Below are 20,265 nucleotides of genomic sequence, written 5' to 3'. Positions count from 1 at the left end.
ACATGTATTGTCATTCTTAAACACTCAATCCCCTCAGAAGTTGATTTAGAATCTAAATATCAATAGATTTGTGGTATGAAATGTCTTAAATTATACAATTGTGAGCTTGCCAACTATGCCTAAGTAATAAATATTTTGTTTTTAATTCTCCCTTTTAACTAATTTACTGTGTTCTGCAAGCTTAAATGAATAAAATGGCTTTTTATTTTTAAAAATTGGTTGAGTAATGAATATTTTATGAAAGTAAGCAGTCGACACCGAAACGTGACAAAAACTGATTTAAAGAAAGGTGCCAAGTCAAAGTTTAAATCTTTTCTACCTCAAATTTTGGCTAAATCTTAAAAACTTTACCTTTTTTCTCAGTTTTTTAATGTTGAAAATCTCCATCAGATCTCTGATGATGCAAAATTGTACCAAATTTAGCAATTTCTAGCAGAAAAATGTTAATCTCTATGTTTAGTGCATACAAAGACTTGATTAAAAAACTTGGTAATAGGGAATCAATTTCTTACATCTGAATCAATTATACATTTAAGTTATGTTAAAATGAAGCATGAAAACTTGATAAAAAAATTAATTTGATATATTCGCAAGAAAAGAAACCAAGCGTAAAATACTTAGGCTACTACACACAGTGCAAACCTTCAGAAGCAAGGGTTAGGCCAATAGAGTACAAATATAAAGCTTGTGTCAAAATGTCTAATTTTGGTTGCTAAGGAGTGTAAACAATGAAATTGACATGTATTGTCATTCTTAAACACATAATATCCTCAGAAGTTGATTTAGAATCTGAATATCAATAGATGTGTGGTATGAAAAGTCTTTAACTATACAATTCTAAGCTTGTCAACTATGCCTTAGTAGTAAATATTTTTTTTGAATTCTCCCTTTTAACTAATTTTCTGTGTTCTGCAAGCTAAAATGAATAAAATGGCTTTTTATTTTTAAAAATTTGTTGAGTAATGAATATTTGTTTAAGGTTAGCAGTCGACACCGAAACGTGACAAAAATTGATTTAAAGAAAGGTGCCAAGTCAAAGTGTAAAATCTTTTTTCTACCTCAAATTTTGGTTAAATCTTAAAAACTTTACCTTTTTTGTCAGTTTTTTAATGTCGAAAATCCCAATCAGATCTCGGATGATCCAAAATTGTACCAAATTTAGCAATTTCAGGCAGAAAAATGTTAATCTCTATGTTTAGTGCATACCAAAGACTTGATTAAAAAACTTGGTAATAGGGAATCAATTTCTTACATCTGAATCAATTATACATTCAAGTTATGTTAAAATGTAGCATGAAAAGTTGATAAAAAGATTAATTTGATATTTTCGAAAGAAAAAAAATCAAAGCGTTGAATACTTAGGCTACTATACACAGTGCAATCCTTTAGAAGCAAGGGTTGGGCCAATAGAGTACAAATATAAAGCTTTTGTCAAAATGTCTAATTTTGGTTGCTAAGAAGTGTAAACAATGATATTGAAATGTATTGTCATTCTTAACTATACTATACATTTAAGTTATTTCAATATGTAGCATGAAAACTTAATAAATAAATAAATAAATAATAAAAAATAATAATTTGATATATTAGGAAGAAAAAAAAAACAAAGCGTTTAATACTTAGGTAGCACTCCACAGTCAGAAAATAAAATTAAAAATGAGCCACAAAATGATTGATCATCTCCTATTCCTGTTATTTCTAATACATAAACATAACAGTTTGTGTTGTACATGTGCATATGTATGTAATCTGTATCTTCCATAGATTTGATTTTCAAAAGTTAAAAGGGTGAAAAAAAATTCCTTTAATGTGTATCCATGGCAACATTCTGTATTTTTTAATCATAAAATATTGCAAAAAGGGGGGTAAACATGTCACATATCCCAATAAAATTTGGATCAAACTAGAAATACGATGCCTTTGAGTGATACCTTTTTAGAAACTGTTGAAATTAATGTTCTGAATGATCAAATAAAAAATGGGTGTCTTTCGCCTCATTTTTTCGTAAAATCTTATCACAAAGTTCGTGCAATAAAAATTGGGAAAAAAAACATTACAATAATTGCAGGACTAATGTATGGTACGGACATACAAACACGGACTGTCATATAGAAAACAGCCTATATTACATACATTACATAATCTTAATGTTCATATAAACTCAATACGAAGGCTATTTTAATACTCAGCTATCCAGAAATGAATTTTATTGCACACTAGCTCTCATATTTGAAAAATCCATAGGGGCCAAAATGCGAAACTACACACCTAACTGTGGAGTGCTACCTTAATTATTGTAGCACTCCACAGTTGAAAAATAATATTAAAAATGAGCCACAAAATGATTGATCATCTCCTATTCCTGTAATTTCTAATACATTAACGTAACTGTTTGTGTTGTACATGTGCATATGTATGTAATCTGTATCTTCCATAGATTTGATTTTCAAAAGTTAAAAGGGTGAAAAATAATTCCTTTATTGTGTATCAATGGCAACATTCTGCATTTTGTAATCATAAAATATTGCAAAAAGGGGGGTAAACATGTCACATATCCCTACAAAATTTGGATCAAACTAAATTTCAATGCCTTTGAGTGATACCTTTTTAGAAACTGTTGACATTAATTTTCCTATTGATCAAATAAAAAATGGTTGTCTTTCGCCTCATTTTTTCGTAAAATCTAATCACAAAGTTTGTGCGATTAAAAGTTGGGAAAAAAACATTATAATAATTGCCGGACCAATGTATGGTACGGACATACAAATGCGGACTGTCATACAGAAAACAGCCTATATTACATACATTACATAATCTTAATGTTCATAAAACCCAATACGAAGGCTATTTTAATACTCAGCTATCCAAAAATGAATGTTATTGCACACTAGCTCTCATATTTGAACATTTGAAATCCACAGGGGCCAAAATGCGAAACTACGCACCTAAATGTGGAGTGCTACCTTAAGGTGAAATTTGTCCCCTTCTGCCTCAATTTTTAGTATATTTTCTGTGTTCTACTATTTGTTATGAGTAAAATGGTACCTTAGTATTTTAAATCGGTTCAGTAATAAAGATTTTATGAAGGTTACCAGTTGATGTTGAAACGCGACAAAAAGTGATTTAAAAAAATGCTGGATCATAGTGAAAAACTTCAAGTCTGTCTCATTTATGGGGTAAATTTTGAAAACTTTTCCTTTTTTTTATTTAATATGATAAAATTACCTTAAAAGAGGAAAAAATTGTAAATATTTTAGGTATTTGAAAGCACTAATAGGTCAAGTTTGCTGTAAATAGCATACTTAACCTTGGTTTAGAAGCTCTCAAGCAGGGTATACATTTCTAACAGTACTGGCATCATTAAATTTAAATTATGCCAATTTATAATATAAAATCCTGCTAAAAATGTTTATTTGACTTATTCGCATTCAAAAATAATAAATGGGTGTCTTTCGTCTCGTTTTTTCGTAAAATCTAATCACAAAGTTCGTGCGATAAAAAGTTAGAAAAAAAAACATTACAATAATTGCCGGACCAATGTATGGTACGGACATACAAATACAGACTGTCATACAGAAAAAAGCCTGTTTTAATACTCAGCTATCCAGAAATGAATTTTATTGCACACTAGCTCTAATATTTGAAAAATCCACAGGGCCAAAACTCAAAACTACACACCTAACTGTGGACTGCTATAAACAGTTAGGAAAATCAAAATTTGCTCTCATATATTTAACCATCCCCTTTTCATTGCTTTCTTGCAATATTAAGCTTACTATTTGTGTCATATATGTGCATATGTATGTACTCAGAATCGTCCATAGATTTTATATCCAGTATATAAAATGGTAAAATGGAGTTACTTTTGGGTGTATCCACGGCAACAATCTGCATTTATTTGCTATAAAATATTGCAAAAAGGGGGGAAAAGATGTCACATATTTCCCAAAAAATGTGGCTTAAAGTAGAATTTCAATCGCTTGAAGTAATTCCTTTTCTGAAGCTGTTTACGTATATCTTTCAATCAATCCAATAAAAATCATATGTCTTTCGTCTCATATTTTTTGTAAAATTGCGTCAAAAACTTCGTGTTTGTAAACATTACATTACATTACATTAAACATTACATTAATTTCTGGACCGATGGCCGGTCTAGCTATGATAATTCGGAGAGTCAAACAGAAAATAGCCAATAAAACATGTAAAAAATAATCTTAATGATCTTTTAAACCATATTTGAAGGCTAAAAATGAATTTTATTACACAATACCTTTCATATTTGAAAAGTCCACCGGGGCCAAAATGCGAAACTAAACTCCTAACTGTGTATTGCTACCTTAATCCTACATGCAAAAAGGCGTTTTCAATATCCGTTGTTATGGCGACAGGGTTTGCTCTAAATATCATCAGAATTTTTGTCAGTTCGTTTAGTTTCGGCGGTGTATCCAAGAGGCAGTCATTCAAATTAGGCGAATTAGGCGACTGGCGACAACTGCAGTCATAAACAATTCGGATAGGCGTAGTGCTTGATTCCTTATGTCCTGGATGATAAGGAATATATGTATTTTTTCAGTTTCAGCTGTTTCATCCACTCTCTCTATGAAACCCCTTCGTTCCTGTTCTTGTATAATGTTCCCATACTTCTGTAACATATCAGGTTTTTGAGTAAGTCTTTTTATGACGTTTTCTGTCCTTCTCTTCATGACTGCTAAATTTGTAGGCAATTCATCATGATCCTGTTGCCAGGGTAACCTAGCGAAATATTTATTTTCTCTGAACTCAATTGATCTGTCCTGATATGCTTTAATATAGGCATTATCGTCTTCGTCTAACTCCTTACTATTTATACCTGTTGATTCTAAATTCCAAAAATCTCTCTTCATCATCTTTGTGTGATATTAAAACATTAAACATGCTAGTTTTCGACGTGTTAGTTTTCTTACCGTATGTAGGTCCCGAAAGCAAATATCCGATCTTGGATTCAACGGCGGTTGGACCATTTCCTCGTACAACATGGTCTTCTACAATGTCCCAGTAGTGATCTGCACCTACAGGCAACGATATCTCGAATAGATCTTGCTGCGTCATCGTGTGTGCTTACTTCAACCACATAAATAACCGTTCTGTATATCAATATTACGTAGGTGATTCTGTAGAGGCGTGGCGATCATCGGTACTATCAGTACTTTGATTGGCAATACGTGTCCTGCATCGGTTTTCAGATTGATTGTAGTCTTTTCTAAGTGTCTCGTGTTTTTCTCCTCACCTCCCAATGCCGATAAATGTATTATCTCTGTTCCTTCTATCTGTAACTTGAGTTTATTTGCTAAGTTCTGCGTAAAAAACGATCTTTGAGCTCCTTCGTCAAAAAGAATATTCGTATCGATAAAGTGCTGATTCGAGCCTACTTGAGATACGGCGGTTTTCTGTCGATTGAGAATACAAAAATGGTAGTATCTTCTTCTGTATCATGAATGTCATTTACGAGATGAACGTTTGTCAATGGCGGGTTCGACCGGTTGCTGCTCTGGTTATCTTTCGCGTGGAAGTTCATATGCGCTGAGTTACTACCCCCGTTTCAATGGTTTACCTCAATCACTGGTTTTATGTTGTTTGTTGGGCGTGCTTACACAAACTTGTATGGTATTTCTTTTTACAATTTCTACATGTGTGTTTAGATTCACATTCATTTATTCTGTGTTTACTAGGCAGTTAAAGCATAGCTTATCATGTTTTGCTATCATCATACGGGATTCGGTGTCGGTTATTTTACTGCACTAGGTAGGTGCGTGTATTTCACGACTAAACACACAAGGTCTTGTCTCAATATTCTTGAAAGATTTGGACTTTGCCGATTTCGCTCCGGCAAAGAAAGACGATATTGTGGGCAAATGATTTGTCGACTCTATCTCTTGTCCTGCGTCCATTATATTGATTTCATCTAAAATGATTTTATGGAGGTCCCGTAATACCCAAGTTTGTATTCTATGTTCTCGCACGAGATGTTGTCTGACTTCCCCGGGTAATGCCTTCATAATAATTGGAACAAGTAGAGTGCCGTATGTTTCTTGTGTCTGACCCAAAGATTCTAATCCCCTGACGTAACTTTCCGTATAATCGTAAAAATTCGTAAGCTTGTTAGTTGATTTCTAGGCGAAGGGATTTCTTATAATGCCTGCATGTATGCATTTATGATTTTGTCTTCTTGACCGTACCTCTCTTTTAATAAATTTACGACTTCATCGTAGTTTACATTTGATAGTGCGAACCCTGCTATATAATCTAGTGCAACATGTTCTAGTTGTGCTTTTAGTTAATTGAATTTTTGTACATTTGTAAGTGTCAAGTTAAGGTGTACGGCCGACTCATATGAGTCCCAGAAAGTTTGCTATTCTCAGATGATGCCTGAGAATATTGGAAGCGAAAATTTTGGTAGGCGGTGACAACTAGCTGACGAAAATGTACTTTGCTGTGTGTTTAACGTGTGACTGGCTTGTACAGACGAGTTCTTAAACGACTGTGCGTTGTGTGGGTTGGTTATATTGTGCGTTGGAACAAGCGGTATAGTTTCTGGATTTAATGTGTGGGTTGTTGTATGTGAATCAATATGACGGGACTGCGGTGTTTGGATATTTTGTATGAACTTGCCTCTGTGGCGAATCTTCGTTGCCATATCCACTGAATATTCATCTGAATCTATATCTCATTTTCCATATTTTCCGGTTCTGTTAACTTTAGATTTTTTTCGTTTAAATCCTTAAACAATGTTTGTTTTTCCACTAGTTTTTCGAGCGTTGCAATGACTTCTTCTCTATCAAAATTCGAATTCTCCTTGGCTTCATCTAATCTTCGGAATAATCTGGTAACAGTGCTTCTGTTCCCTGATCGGAGTGATTTCAATTTATCGAGATCCTGGTCACGGCACCGTAAATATAGATGATAGTTCACAACAACTGTGCAGACATTACATTTAATATACAAGTACGTATTTCAGCCCAAGGCGACGTCACTGACAATACGATGTCGACAATAGACATGTACAATAGTTGAAACATTATGTTCCCGCGATGATCTCAACACTGATATTGATATATTTTGACAGGTGTTAGTTAATGTAGTCTATTAAATCATAACTCCAATGCACAAACATGTCTGTGTTTTTTATGCGTAACATTTACTTACGAATTTCGAATTGTATTATATAGATTAATTAAAATTCATTGAATTACAAAAACATTAATTGTGAATGTTATTTTATTTTCGTGCGTCTGAAGCTTTATGTGGATTTATCTCCACCAGATCGCTCAAATCTAATCATTTGAAAACCAGAGCTAGTAAAGCTAGAAGTATTTTACCAAAAGGGACCAAATATAATTCGCCAAATATCCCTGAGGAATCATAGTTTCTAAGTAATTTGTTAATTAATCAACGGGAAACAAGACGTTTAATCCGTACCTGATGAACCGAATTATCAGCCTTGTATCTTAGACGAGTTTTTAACTTATAAAATCACTTAGATTAGTTTATACATGTATACATCTTTATTTGTCAAATATAAGAAATTGTCGGAAGTAAAAAGGTATCAATCTGAATGTATAAGTAGGAGAAAAATCGATAGATCTATGTGAATAAACACGTCAACAAGGAATCAGTCTACTAGTAGAACTTTATGTTAAATGTAACTGCCAAAAAAGCGATTTTTTGCGCTTAAACCGAAATGTGCACCAATCGGTCATCCTATATAAATCAGTCTATTACAAACTGTTATGAGTAAAACGCATAATGCCTATCATGTGTAAGAAAGGTAAAAAAAAAAGCTATGGACTGCTTCGCTCTACACTAATTTAAGGTTATATGAGTGCATGTGGTGGTTAAATTAGTATTGGAATTGTGGTATTTTTAGATATTGATTGATATAAAATGGATGTACTTTAAGAGTGTGTGTTATAAACCCATGCTTTTAAACAAAATAAATCATGTTGAAAATTAAAACAATTATAAATTTAGACACGACTCTTGAGGTGTGCCTTTCTGGAGGTGTGCCTATATTGTCAGAAGTTATAAAATACAGATAATGCATTTTTGTAAACATTGTATAGGAACATTGTTAAGAAAAGCAAATCGTGTAAATTGCAGAGTAACACAGCAATTAAACACGTATTAATAATTGATATTTCAATATTGAATTTACCTGTGAAATGTATGCATAATAAAACGAACATGAATTAATGACAGTTGATCGGAACTAAATCACAGATAGTTAATATTCCAGCATTTGATGTCTTTTCCTGGACAAGAAAAGTCTGTAATTCTTTATCTCATTTAAGGCAATAGCTGTTGCTGCCTCATTATAATGCAACCAATCAGAATCTATACGTGATAAGTAATTTATTTAAGATGGCGTGTATTTCGACTGAATCTAATAGATCCTCACCGTGATGCGAAGCAAATACACTAGTTGACAACAAGTTTGTAGAGTACAATGCATTAGATTGACGTACAAGATAGACTTTGAACATAAGTTCACCGCGTATCTAATAAGAATAAACGAAGGATATGCTATAAGTTGTAAATTAGATAAATGTCAGAGATCAAAAGCCGTGGATGTTTAATGTGAAAAGTAATAGATCATCACACGGTCTTAATAATGAAAACTTATCATGATAGTCAGCTATGAAATGCATTGGTGTGACCAGATTTGAAACAGTGCAAACGAGAAATCGAACTACCTCAGTAATGGTTAAAACTATAGGTAAAAAATATGTGTAAGGCAAGTATTGAAAAGTAAAAGAAAGGCAAAATGTCACCAGAATATAACTGATAGACATTTACCAGATAGACTGTGGGAACTGACGGGAATGTATTCACTGCAAAACTAACCAAGGGGTGATATCAAAAGGAGTGTAGTATCCCAATGTTTGCAATTCAACAATCCTAATAGGGATATGCTGTCGAACATGGTATCACTTGAATAGAACAATTGAAAAACCACGTAAATTACAACTTTGAGAAGTAATGAAAACCAAAAATTGCAAACAATAGTAACAAATACGGATAACTCTATAAAGAATCCGTTATTTTAAAATTATTACCTAAGTTTACTCTGCTACCTGGTATGACTAGGATTCCTGTTGAAGACTGTGTTTGAGCAAAGACACCATACTATTGCTTATGAGTAATGAAAAGTAGTGTTGAAGGTCCTTAATATGAGACATCCAAACATATTTGTCACAAAACTCATACATAGATATAAGAAGCTGTGGTATGAGACAACTCATCATCCAAGTCAAAATTTGTTAAAGTAAACCTCTAAAGATCAAAGTACGGTCTTCAACACGGAGCCTTAGCTAATACAGAACAGCTAGATACAAAGGCCCCCTTAAATGACTAGTGTGAAACCATTCAAAGGTCAAATATTTATTAAAAAAAAACGAGGAACGAGAATCATTTAACATTTTAACAATAAAAAACAACAACCAATGAACATCAGGTACCTGACTTGGAACAGGTGCAAACAAACGCAGCGGGTTTACACGTTTTAAAAGGTACCAACCTTCACCCTTACCTGGAACAATAGTGTAACATCACAACATAGAAAGACCCACTATAAAATATCAATTGAAATGTCCTTACTCAATCAAAAGACATATTCAAACAAACAAGTGAAGCTACACTGAACGAATACATTTGATCTATGACACAATGTAAGTACAAAATCAATAAAATAAGGGGTGAGATAATAAATAATTTCAGAAACTCACTTTATTGTTTCAACCAAATAACTGATAATTATAACTCAAAATTACCTTAACTGTTACCGTATGTCAAATGATTATGAAACTGTAGTGATGATCAAACTAACCAGTTTATTAATAAGATTATCTGTGTGAAGAGTGTTTTCGTTTAAATCATTATCCTTCGTTGCAGAAGTGTTGTGCGCAAATGTTCAGCTGAAAGGGCCAGAATACACAATAAAACACTCTACTATCCTATTAAACTGTAGTTCTGTTTCACCCCCGGTTGGATTATATGCAGAATTTTTAATAAATGGAAGCTCATATACCAACGTAAGAAGAAGTAATGGAAGTTGTTTAACAGGAGAGAAAAACGTGGACTGTAGATATCACAATTGCTTATGTGCTACAACAGGACTTTGGTATGCATTGAGATTCACTGTTCCCTCAGACATCCGTACGCTAGATTCTAAGTGTGTTCTGAAATTTAGAAAAGTTGGTCAAAAGTCCAGTAGTATAAGTACAAAAATTTTCGGTAAGAAATCATTGTTAATACAATATAAATGTATTGATACATAATCACCGGGTGACTGATCGTGGTGACTGCAGTTACTGCGATCACAGTAAGGGGGAGGTGGAAGTAGATAAAATAGATTCCTGATAATTATTCACATAATTATTCACTTACTCTCGTCACACTGCCAAACTTTTAAACAAAATTAAGACATAGTTGCCGTTCCCATCAGCAACTAAATTTACGATTACCATTGATGCTAACTATTGTCATGTTCGAATTAGGACTCTCTGATACATGTTTAGTATGTCTAGTTATGATTATCTATTTTGATAACGAGGCAATAATAGTTATCAAAAGTACCAGGATTATAATTTTATACGCCAGACGCGCGTTTCGTCTACATAAGACTCATCAGTGACGCTCAGATCAAAATAGTTAAAAAAGCCAAATAAATACAAAGTTGAAGAGCATTGAGGACCCAAAATTCCAAAAAGTTGTGCCAAATACGGCTAAGGTAATCTACTCCTGGGGTAAGAAAATCCTTAGTTTTTCGAAAAATTCAAAGTTTTGTAAACAGAAAATTTATGAAAATGACCATATAATTGATATTCATGTCAACACCGAAGTGCTGACTACTGGGCTGGTGATACCCTCGGGGACATAAGTTATACTAAAAACACAAACACACGACACATCCGTACAGATCGACAAAGCTGCTAAGTAATTCTCGAGAAGAATAACAATCATGAAGAAATTAGCAGGAAACGATTTTTCCACTTTCTACCTCCATCGTATTTGAGATCGTGGAAATTACAGTTACCACAATCAGTTCAACACCAGTCATAATTATAAAATGAGTGAAAAAAAAAGAAACATATGTTCATATTAGAAAAAGATTCAAATTAAAGTCTCGTAAATTGCGGAAATAAATTTTATCATCGATGTTTTGATGGTTATATACTAGGCAACGAAAAGAATACACTTTATTTTGTCAAATTCTTATCATCTGTTGATACAAACATAAATGTGTAAGCAAAACTTGGTTCATCTATAAAAATTAAAATTATGTATTGTTTAGTTTTAATTTTTAAGGATTTTGATTGAAAATTGATTATCGCCTGTTTAACGTTCAGTGGCAATTGTTTCATTGTTGCATGAAATTTAATTTAATGTAGATATAAAGGGCCCTTACATGGAAGCATCAAGTGGATTGCCGATAGCAGCTGGGATTCAGACTGATTTGAGATGTATAGCGTTTGCGACAAATACAGATATACAATTGGTCTGGAATTGCACGGATCTGCATGCATCAAGATATTCTAAAATAATCACTAATTCTACAGAATACATTTCAACTTTAACCTTTATGCCTTCATCAGTCCATGATGGAATCAGCTGTAGTTGTACGTTGCAAGCAGAAGCGTATAAAAGATCCACTAGTATTAAACTTGATGTCATCAGTAAGTACCTCATATTTTCCCTGAAAAATATTTGTATCAGTCATTTTGGTGACTGAAGTAGCGATACCTTTAAATACGTCCTAAATTTTCTGTTCACAAAACAAATAAGAAATTCCGTGTGATGTTAAAATCAGGAAGGGATGTACCTCTTCATTGAATTTAATCGTTTTGGTTTTGTTTGGTGTATTGTTTTTGTTGTTTCTTGTTTTAATACGGCTTTATATAAATTGAGTTTATGCATAATGAAAATGAAAAATTCACATTGTCAGTGCAAGACATACCGTTTGTGCAAAGGTTCTTATCCAACTATTACCAAATTTTCCGTAAAATCACTAATCCAATATCACCTGAATTAAACATTTAAATTGCACGATCACCGGGAATAAGATCTGTTTTGCAATTGAGCGCTCAATACCTACCTATATTCTAATATCAATCAACAGTTCGTAAACAAACAAACATAAATCACGTAAAAATATATGTTTTAAAAAGAAGAAAGACTGTTGTTGACATGTTTAATTAAAATATAACATAATTACTGTAAAAAATCGTTCAAGTTAAGGTTTATTTTTTTCTATTTTTTTTTCAGATTCGCCTGTGCTGAAATTAAACGCACGAACTGAATGTTTAAGTACATACTCCATGATTCTTACATGTGAAGTTTTTGGGGAGTTGTTTAAATATGGGTTTAAACGGTGGATACACTCTTTTAACGGAGTTATCACCAGAGAACTGAACGGATCTGAGGCGAAAAATTCTACCTCAGTTATTATAAAATCGTGTGGTTATCAGGATGCTGGAAATTATACCTGTACAGCCTGGAATGATAATGGAATGGAGACCTTATGGACAAACAAGACATCGATAGTAAAGGTTCTGGGTGTGTATTATTATATTTTCTGAAACATGTACTGTGTAGGCCTTTTAGTGATTTCATTTTTTAAAATACTTTTTTGTATAAATAGCCATATTTAAATATGGAACATTAAAAAGGTCGATAGTCAGAAGAACGTCTAGTATACGTAATACTTTTTACATGTTTGATAACCCTAATGCAGCCATCGACCCCTACACAAAATCTGCGTCAACGTAATTTTGCAGAACAAGTACATAAGTTTTACAGTGACCATCATACAATTGTTGACCGAATCTACACTTGTTGACCGAATCTACACTTTTTGACCGAATCTACTTGTATGTGTTTCATCATTAAATTGAAGTACTTATACAACCTTTGCTTGCATTTGAGCGTTGAAATTAAATTGAGAAAAGGGTTTCGGCTTAATCAAATCTAACTCTATGTCGATACAAAGGATAATTAGCCAACATTGCCTGAGGGAGCTTGAATCTTTTTTTTTACTGTAATATTCAGAAAAGCATGGTTTAAATCATGTCAGTAAAACCACAACTATTAAACTGATGATAATTTCGAGAACAAGAAATCTTTCCAGCAGTGGTACCAAATCTTTCAAATATTAGAAAATAAAGAAAATACCTTTTTACAAATTTGGTGTGTCATCGATTAAACAGTTTTTTCTATTCTAAGCTATTTAAGCATTTCGTCAACGACTCTAAATTGACAGCTAATTATTGAAATGTCTAACATATACTATCTTCCAGGCGCACCGGTTGTAGTTGAGTCACATACCATTCAAGATCGGAATACACTGTTATCTGTGAAATTTTACTCGATTTCAAAGTCGATCAACGTACAGTGGTATTTATTCAATGAACCAATTATTAATACGTCAACTGTTGTTTTACCAACTGAAATCATTTTGATGATTTATGGCAACAAAATCACATCTAGTGGATATTACACTAATATAAGTTTAGAAAACCAGAAAGCCGGGACATATTCAATCATCGTTGAAAATGAATATGGGAAGACAAAACAGACATTTGAAGTTGGCAAAAAAGGTAACTAACTTTTTAATTTATTATGGTTAATCAATATGTGGGAGATCAAACTGGGATCGGTTTCGAACTTGGATAAGTTAACTTTTTCTCAAAATATATCCTTTTCCAATGTTCAAATTCCGTTATTACAAAATGGGATCTTTCCTTATAAGACCACTTAAAATAGTTCTAATCATAAATAAAATTTGATATATCCACAAAAAGTATATTTGTTTCGCCTACCAGAAGTGACCCTGAAAACTGAATTATAAACAATGCAATGAGATATGTTCCTGATGGAACCAAATATTGTATGCCCATCATTCCGTAGGTAACAAAATATTTGTTCGAGCTGGAAATATTATTACAGAATATTTCTTCCTCTTGGAACTTATATTATGAAGAAACTTCTTTTTGGTGATACATGACAAAACAGAAAAAAATCATGTAAATGGTATCCAATTAACTATTTATACGGAGTGAAACATCGATTCATAGAACGATAGTCGACGAGACAAACCATGCGGTATGCATATAATGAACTGACTAGCACGAAAAATACTTATAAGTAATGAAGATTTGCATGGAAACAAAACTTCAAGATACATGAACTCCAATCAATTTGGCAGTAGTATCTTGGAATCTCGCTTAGTAATATAAAGGAAAAGAAGGGAATATTGTGTATTATCGCTTTTTTGTGCATTTTTCCTTTGACCTTTTTTGTGATAATTTTTCATATCATGCTACTAGCTTAAGATGGAAAATTATCGCTAGAAACTAAGGAGGCACGTGCTGTTGCTAATGAAATTGACATGAAATTGACAACGTCGTCATAGGTAAAATAGCGATAAACAGATTATCATTAATCATCTCAACTCGATTGCTTTTCTCGCTTTCGCCGTACCGGCTCAAGCGAGAAAGCGAGAAAATCAATCTCGTTGAGATGATCAACGATAATCTATAATTCTAATGCTATTCGTTTGTAACGATAATTTTCATTGGACGTTGACAAATATTTTGAAGGGTTAGCTTCAACGTTCTATCAGTCCATAATTAAGGATATGCCATCATTTCAAATTCCGAATTTTCTTGGTACGTGATTTCTTAAAAGAAATAAACAAAACAGTCATTTTGACAATATTCCCAATATTCAGAAGTGTACGAAAAGTATATATACTTCTAGCGTTGATGTTTGACATGTGGGGTGTACCTATGATGTCACATTGGTTAGATGCCAAAATGATGTGGCAAACCAAAATTTCTCAAGAAAACGCTAAAAAAGAGCTAATTATAATAATATAGATTTCAAACACGTGAAATTTTGTCAACTACTGTACGTATGACAAAATATTGGATATAATGTATTGATTTCTTGATCATCTTTTGATTTCTATTGATTCATTTGCTAGTTAATGCTTGTTGGATATTTGAAAAGACTATATGTGATCATGTTTGATGTTGAGACGCATGTAAAAAGACTCAAGACCAATATGATTTTTTTTATAATTTCATGTTTTATTACCTTATATGCTGAAACCATCTAGAAATATTCATAGTTAGTGCGACACCATAGAAATAATATTAACTTTAAAATTCCGCCAAACTTCAATTTATTTTCAGGATACACATATAAATTAACAGTGTTACTCTGGATTCTAACTGGTATTGCAGTATTTATATCAACAATAACTTTGACCACACTTTTCCTAAGAAGACGAAACAGTAAGTTCAAATTTTTAAATGACTATTGAGAGAATAGCATCGGAAACAGCACAATAATAATGGGGCCGAGAAAAAAAACAGTGATACAAATGTTGTTACAAAGTGCTGATTGATTGAGTATTCGCTACTTCACAAAGGTGCAAATTATACTTTGATCATATGAAACGTAGACATTTTTAGACAAACTGGACGAGGTACTGCAGTTGTATTGATTTCCAACTAATAAGGATTACATTTATATTGCTAACATGTTTATACTATAGTATTATATTTCTATTGTTGGGAAATTGTCTTAGTATGTTACGATAATTTTTGTCCATTTTTTTGTTTTTCTTCAGCTAAGAAATGTGTATAATCTATAAAAAATTTAAATCCTTAAATTTTTGTATTATGTCTCAACCTTCTGTCATGATATTTTTCTTTTCTCTATTACAGGCAGTTCGTTTTCTACGGACACAAGACCAGCCATGTAAGCATGTTTTAACGTAGAAAATATTGACAATGGTCAAAACTTGTTAAAATATAAGTGCTTAAAACTATCTATTTCAATGTGCTAAGTCATCCTTTTTATCTTAATTTATATCTTTTCGTGATTTTGTTGTGTAATTTGAGGTTAAGGACGTTAATTTTTCTTGTCTCTCTTGAATAAATCGAACTTGTATAAAAAGTAGCGGTTTGGTCATTTGTTGACAAGCATTTGTCGACCTTCAAATATCTCATTTTGTTCTTTTGTGTCACGTTCCTGATGAACGACAGTAAAATAGAATTTGCCAAACAAAAAAGAGTTGGCTTTGGGTACTGCTGTTTCATCTGTTTATTAATTTTCCTGAATTTTTCTTCTTCTGTGTGGACAGGTTTTTTAAATTTTTTTTAGAACGGATTATTATTGTTTTTAGTTTTATCTCGAGCAAGTGCTATGGATTTTTTGCTAAAATTGTGTTCCTGATGTACTCAAGAAATACATACTCTTATTTAAGCAAACCAAGTAGTACATCATTAATTATTATAAATGCTATCAAAATTCTCCTTGGGTGAAGCGATTCATTCCTTAACTTAAATCAATTTTATTTATTTGCCCTTATAACTAATACCAAATTTAACAAATTCTCCAATAATATTTACATAGATATCATGCAGCACCACACACGGAACCACAAGTCCTTCCATACGACGATATTCAAAATTGCCCTTATGATGACTGTAACGCAGACCTGACAAGTTCTCCATATATCGATGTTATCGATAGCGAGGACGAAATCACTGGACCTGAAAGCAGCTGCAAGTATGAGGAGATTGATTGAGACAATAGACCATAAAAGAGTTGCCAAGAGAAGAGCTAGAATAGAAATTTGTCAAATGTAACAGAATGTTGTCACAAACGTACATCAATTTCTATAACATGTCTTTTTTTTTATAATTTTGATATATTTGCTACAAATGTATATAATAAAATAATGCTAATATTATTGGTTCTGACTTTTTACTGCATAATTGAATTTCATTAAATGCATTATCCTATCGTTTCCCATGCATTAGCCTATAGTAGTCATGTTCACTCTTTAGACATCATATAGATATAAAACGTGTAATGAGTACCAATAAGACAACTCTCATACCAATTCACAATTTGTAAAAGTAAACCATTATAATAAGTCAAAGGACAGTCTTCAACACGGAGCCTTGGCTCACACCAAACAGCAAGTCATGTTTTGATTTTCAAATCATATTCTTATCATTAAAAGGTACATTATAACAGTGACGCGATATATAATAATAATATGAGAAGGGCCTCGGATGTGTGATGGTTTATCTTGGAGACTTATATTATTAGTTAATGCTTAATTGCCAGGGTCCAAAATGAAAAACACATTTTAAAGGGACAGATAAAAAATTTGTATATTGAATTTAAAGTGTTGTAGTTATAACAATAGGGCACATGCTGAAATATCTTGCATGATTGCATTTATGTTGAAAGTGTGCAATATGAATTTAATGCTTTACGATACAAAGTATCACATGAACTCAACATTAAAATGAGGTCACGGCCAGTTGAACCACACAAGATTGACATTTCAGTACACATTTACAATACTCATGATACTGCAAATGTTTGCACAAGTCAGGAATCTGATGTACAGGAGTTGGCGTTTGTTTATGTAATTTTGAGGCCCTTTATAGCTTTTTGTTCGGTGTGAGCCAAGGCTCCGTGTTGAAGGCCGTACATTGACCTATAATGGTTTACTTTTATAAATTGTTATTTGGATGGAGAGTTGTCTCATTGGCACTCACACCACATCTTCCTGTAGCTATATACCAAATACAATCGTCTTATCATTGAAAGAACACGAAGACAACTACTTTTTTTTAAATGAACTTGAATTCCCACGAGGTTTTTATAGCACTTTCGGTTATAATAGTATTTGAGAAACCGATCTGTATTTTCTATCCTCTGCCAATCTAGGCACACCTCCACAATTGGAGTAAAAGGCTACTGTGCACCAATATATTATAACACAGTCCACACTATAGAATTATTGGTTCTACCACAATCCTCCACCAATAAAACAAATGGTCAAGTTTTATTTACACTAAAAACGTTTTCCATAAAATTGAGGTCAAGGTCATGTGAAACCTGCCGTGTGGACATCTACACCTTATAATCATTCCATACACCAAATATAGCTGACCCATTGCTGGTAGTATTAGAGATATGGACTTGACCATGAAAACGTAGTCTCCATTATTGATCCACGACATGAGGTCAAGGTCAGTTTAACCCTGTCTGACCAAGTAGACCTTGCAAGGAACCAACATATCAAACATTGCTATGCTATTACTCATTATAAGTAAGTATTTTACATGAACAAAATAAAATGTTCAAGGACAATCAACATACGACGGACGGAAACTTGGTAACATTAGGTCTTTGCACTCACGGCAGGCCTTTTACCACCAAGGCTTTGTAGGTGAACACTTCAACTATGTGTAATGTAAAACAAAGTACTTAGTATTTCAACCTGAGATTACCATAACACTGTGTTATAGTAATCTCAGTAAATACTATTCAAGCTAATAACCAAAAACTGCAAAATTTCCTTAAAATTACCAATTTAGTGGCAGAAACCAAATAATGAGTTAATAGATTAATCTAAAAATTTCAGGGCTGATAGAACTTTACTTATAAACACTTTTACCCATGTCAGATTTGCTCTAACACTTTGGTTTTTGAAATATAAGTCAAAAACTGCATTTTACCCCCTATGTTCTATTTTTAGACATGGCAGCCATGTTTATTGACAAAACAGTAAATAAAACACAAATTTTATTTTAAACACCCTAAGGATCATTCAGCTTAAGTTTGGTTGAAATTGGTTCAGTGGTTTCAGAAAAGTAGATTTTTTAAAGTTAGAAAACATTATAACAAATTGTGTAAAATTGTCCTTAATAGAGGGCAATAACTCTTTAAGGGGTCAATTGACAATTTTGGTCATATAAAACTTATTTGTAGATCTTACTTCGCTGAACATACTTGATGTTTATAGCTTATCTTTATCATTAATACTATTCAAGATAATAACCAAAAACTGAAAAATTTCCTTAAAATTACCAATTTAGTGGCAGCAACCCAATAATGGGTTATAAGATTCATCTTAAAATTTCAGGGCTGATAGAACATTACCTTATAAACACTTTAACCTCGTGTCAGATTTGCTCTAACTGCTTTGATTTTTGAGATATAAGCCAAAAACTGCATTTTCCCCCTATGTTCTATTTTTAGCCATGGTGGCCATGTTTTTTGACGAAACTGAAAATAAAAAACAAACTTTATTCTTGATATCCTAAGAATCATTCAGCTTAATTTTGGTTGGAACTGGTTTTAGTAGTTTCAAAGATGATGTTTGAAATAGTTTACACCAGATGGAGGACGACGGACGCCAAGTGATGGCTAAAGCTCATAGTTCCTATGGAACGGTGCGCTAAAAAGTTAAAGATGATGACAGACCAACGCCAAGTGATGAGAAAAGTGACTTGGCCCTTTGTTCAGGTGAACTGTTAAGTTTAGCCATTTCAATTGATATTTTATAGTGTGTCTTTCATTGCAGTGATGTGACACTATTGTTTCAGGTAAGGGTGAAGGTTTGTACCATTTATTACGTTTAGACCCACTGCATTTGCATACCTGTCCTAAGTCAGGAACCTAATGTTCTGTGGTTGTCATTGGTTGATGTGGTTCATAATTGTTTCTTGTTTTTTTATATACCACATCTTCTTATATCTATCATCAACTGACAATAAGAATTATCTTAATTCAGGATTTATGTGGTCTACTTAGAAGGTTCAGATGTAACCCGATTTGCATATCACATCCTCCCTATATGTCAGTTATTGAAGCTGTTGAATTACAAACAATTGGTCTAAAATATTAAACACTTTAAAAAATGTGACTGCGTTTCATTTAGAACGCATACCTGAATCATCAGCAAGGACATTCCTGTCCTTAGACATATTCTTCTTCATAAGAGTTCTCCTGTTCTAGCCTCCGGTAATTTTGTTATTAGTTATTGTAAAATTTCAACTGTTTTGTTTTTATTTCTCATGTAAAACGTTTTGATTCGTAGCATTATGTAAGAGTTTCATGAAACTTGCTTTGAGCAAACTTAATTTAGAGTGTGTAGACTAAAAATATGCAATATCTCAAAGCCTGATACCAAAGTTCATGACATGATTTGTAGTTATTTAACTAGTTGAGATAATGTAACAACATTTCATGCAAGGCCATTCTGTGAAAGAATATAAAAGTATTCAGTTTACAGTTGTTGATCAGTGATGTATGTGAACACTAGTAACATTTTCTACCATGCTTATATAAAGTCTGCTACCAAATTTCAAGATGGTCTAATTCTTACTGTAAGTTCAGAAATTATTGCAAAAA

The 20,265-nt window shown here is 32.7% G+C and overlaps 1 protein-coding gene across 1 annotated transcript; it reads right to left on the bottom strand.

The window, feature by feature from the left end:
* Positions 1–4,460: 4,460 nt before the first annotated feature.
* Positions 4,461–4,886, bottom strand: LOC143074191 (uncharacterized). The gene has a single exon (XM_076249740.1). The coding sequence runs from the start codon at positions 4,884–4,886 to the stop codon at positions 4,461–4,463; it is 426 nt and encodes a 141-aa protein (XP_076105855.1).
* Between the last annotated feature and the right edge of the window lie 15,379 nt (positions 4,887–20,265).

This window comes from Mytilus galloprovincialis, chromosome 5 (assembly GCF_965363235.1).
Source record: "Mytilus galloprovincialis chromosome 5, xbMytGall1.hap1.1, whole genome shotgun sequence".
Taxonomy (NCBI): domain Eukaryota; kingdom Metazoa; phylum Mollusca; class Bivalvia; order Mytilida; family Mytilidae; genus Mytilus; species Mytilus galloprovincialis.
This window is presented reverse-complemented; position numbering and strand designations above follow the sequence as displayed.

Coding starts and splice junctions, on each gene's coding strand:
- LOC143074191 (XM_076249740.1), bottom strand. CDS start 4,886: ATGATGAAGAGAGATTTTTGGAATTTAGAATCAACAGGTATAAATAGT.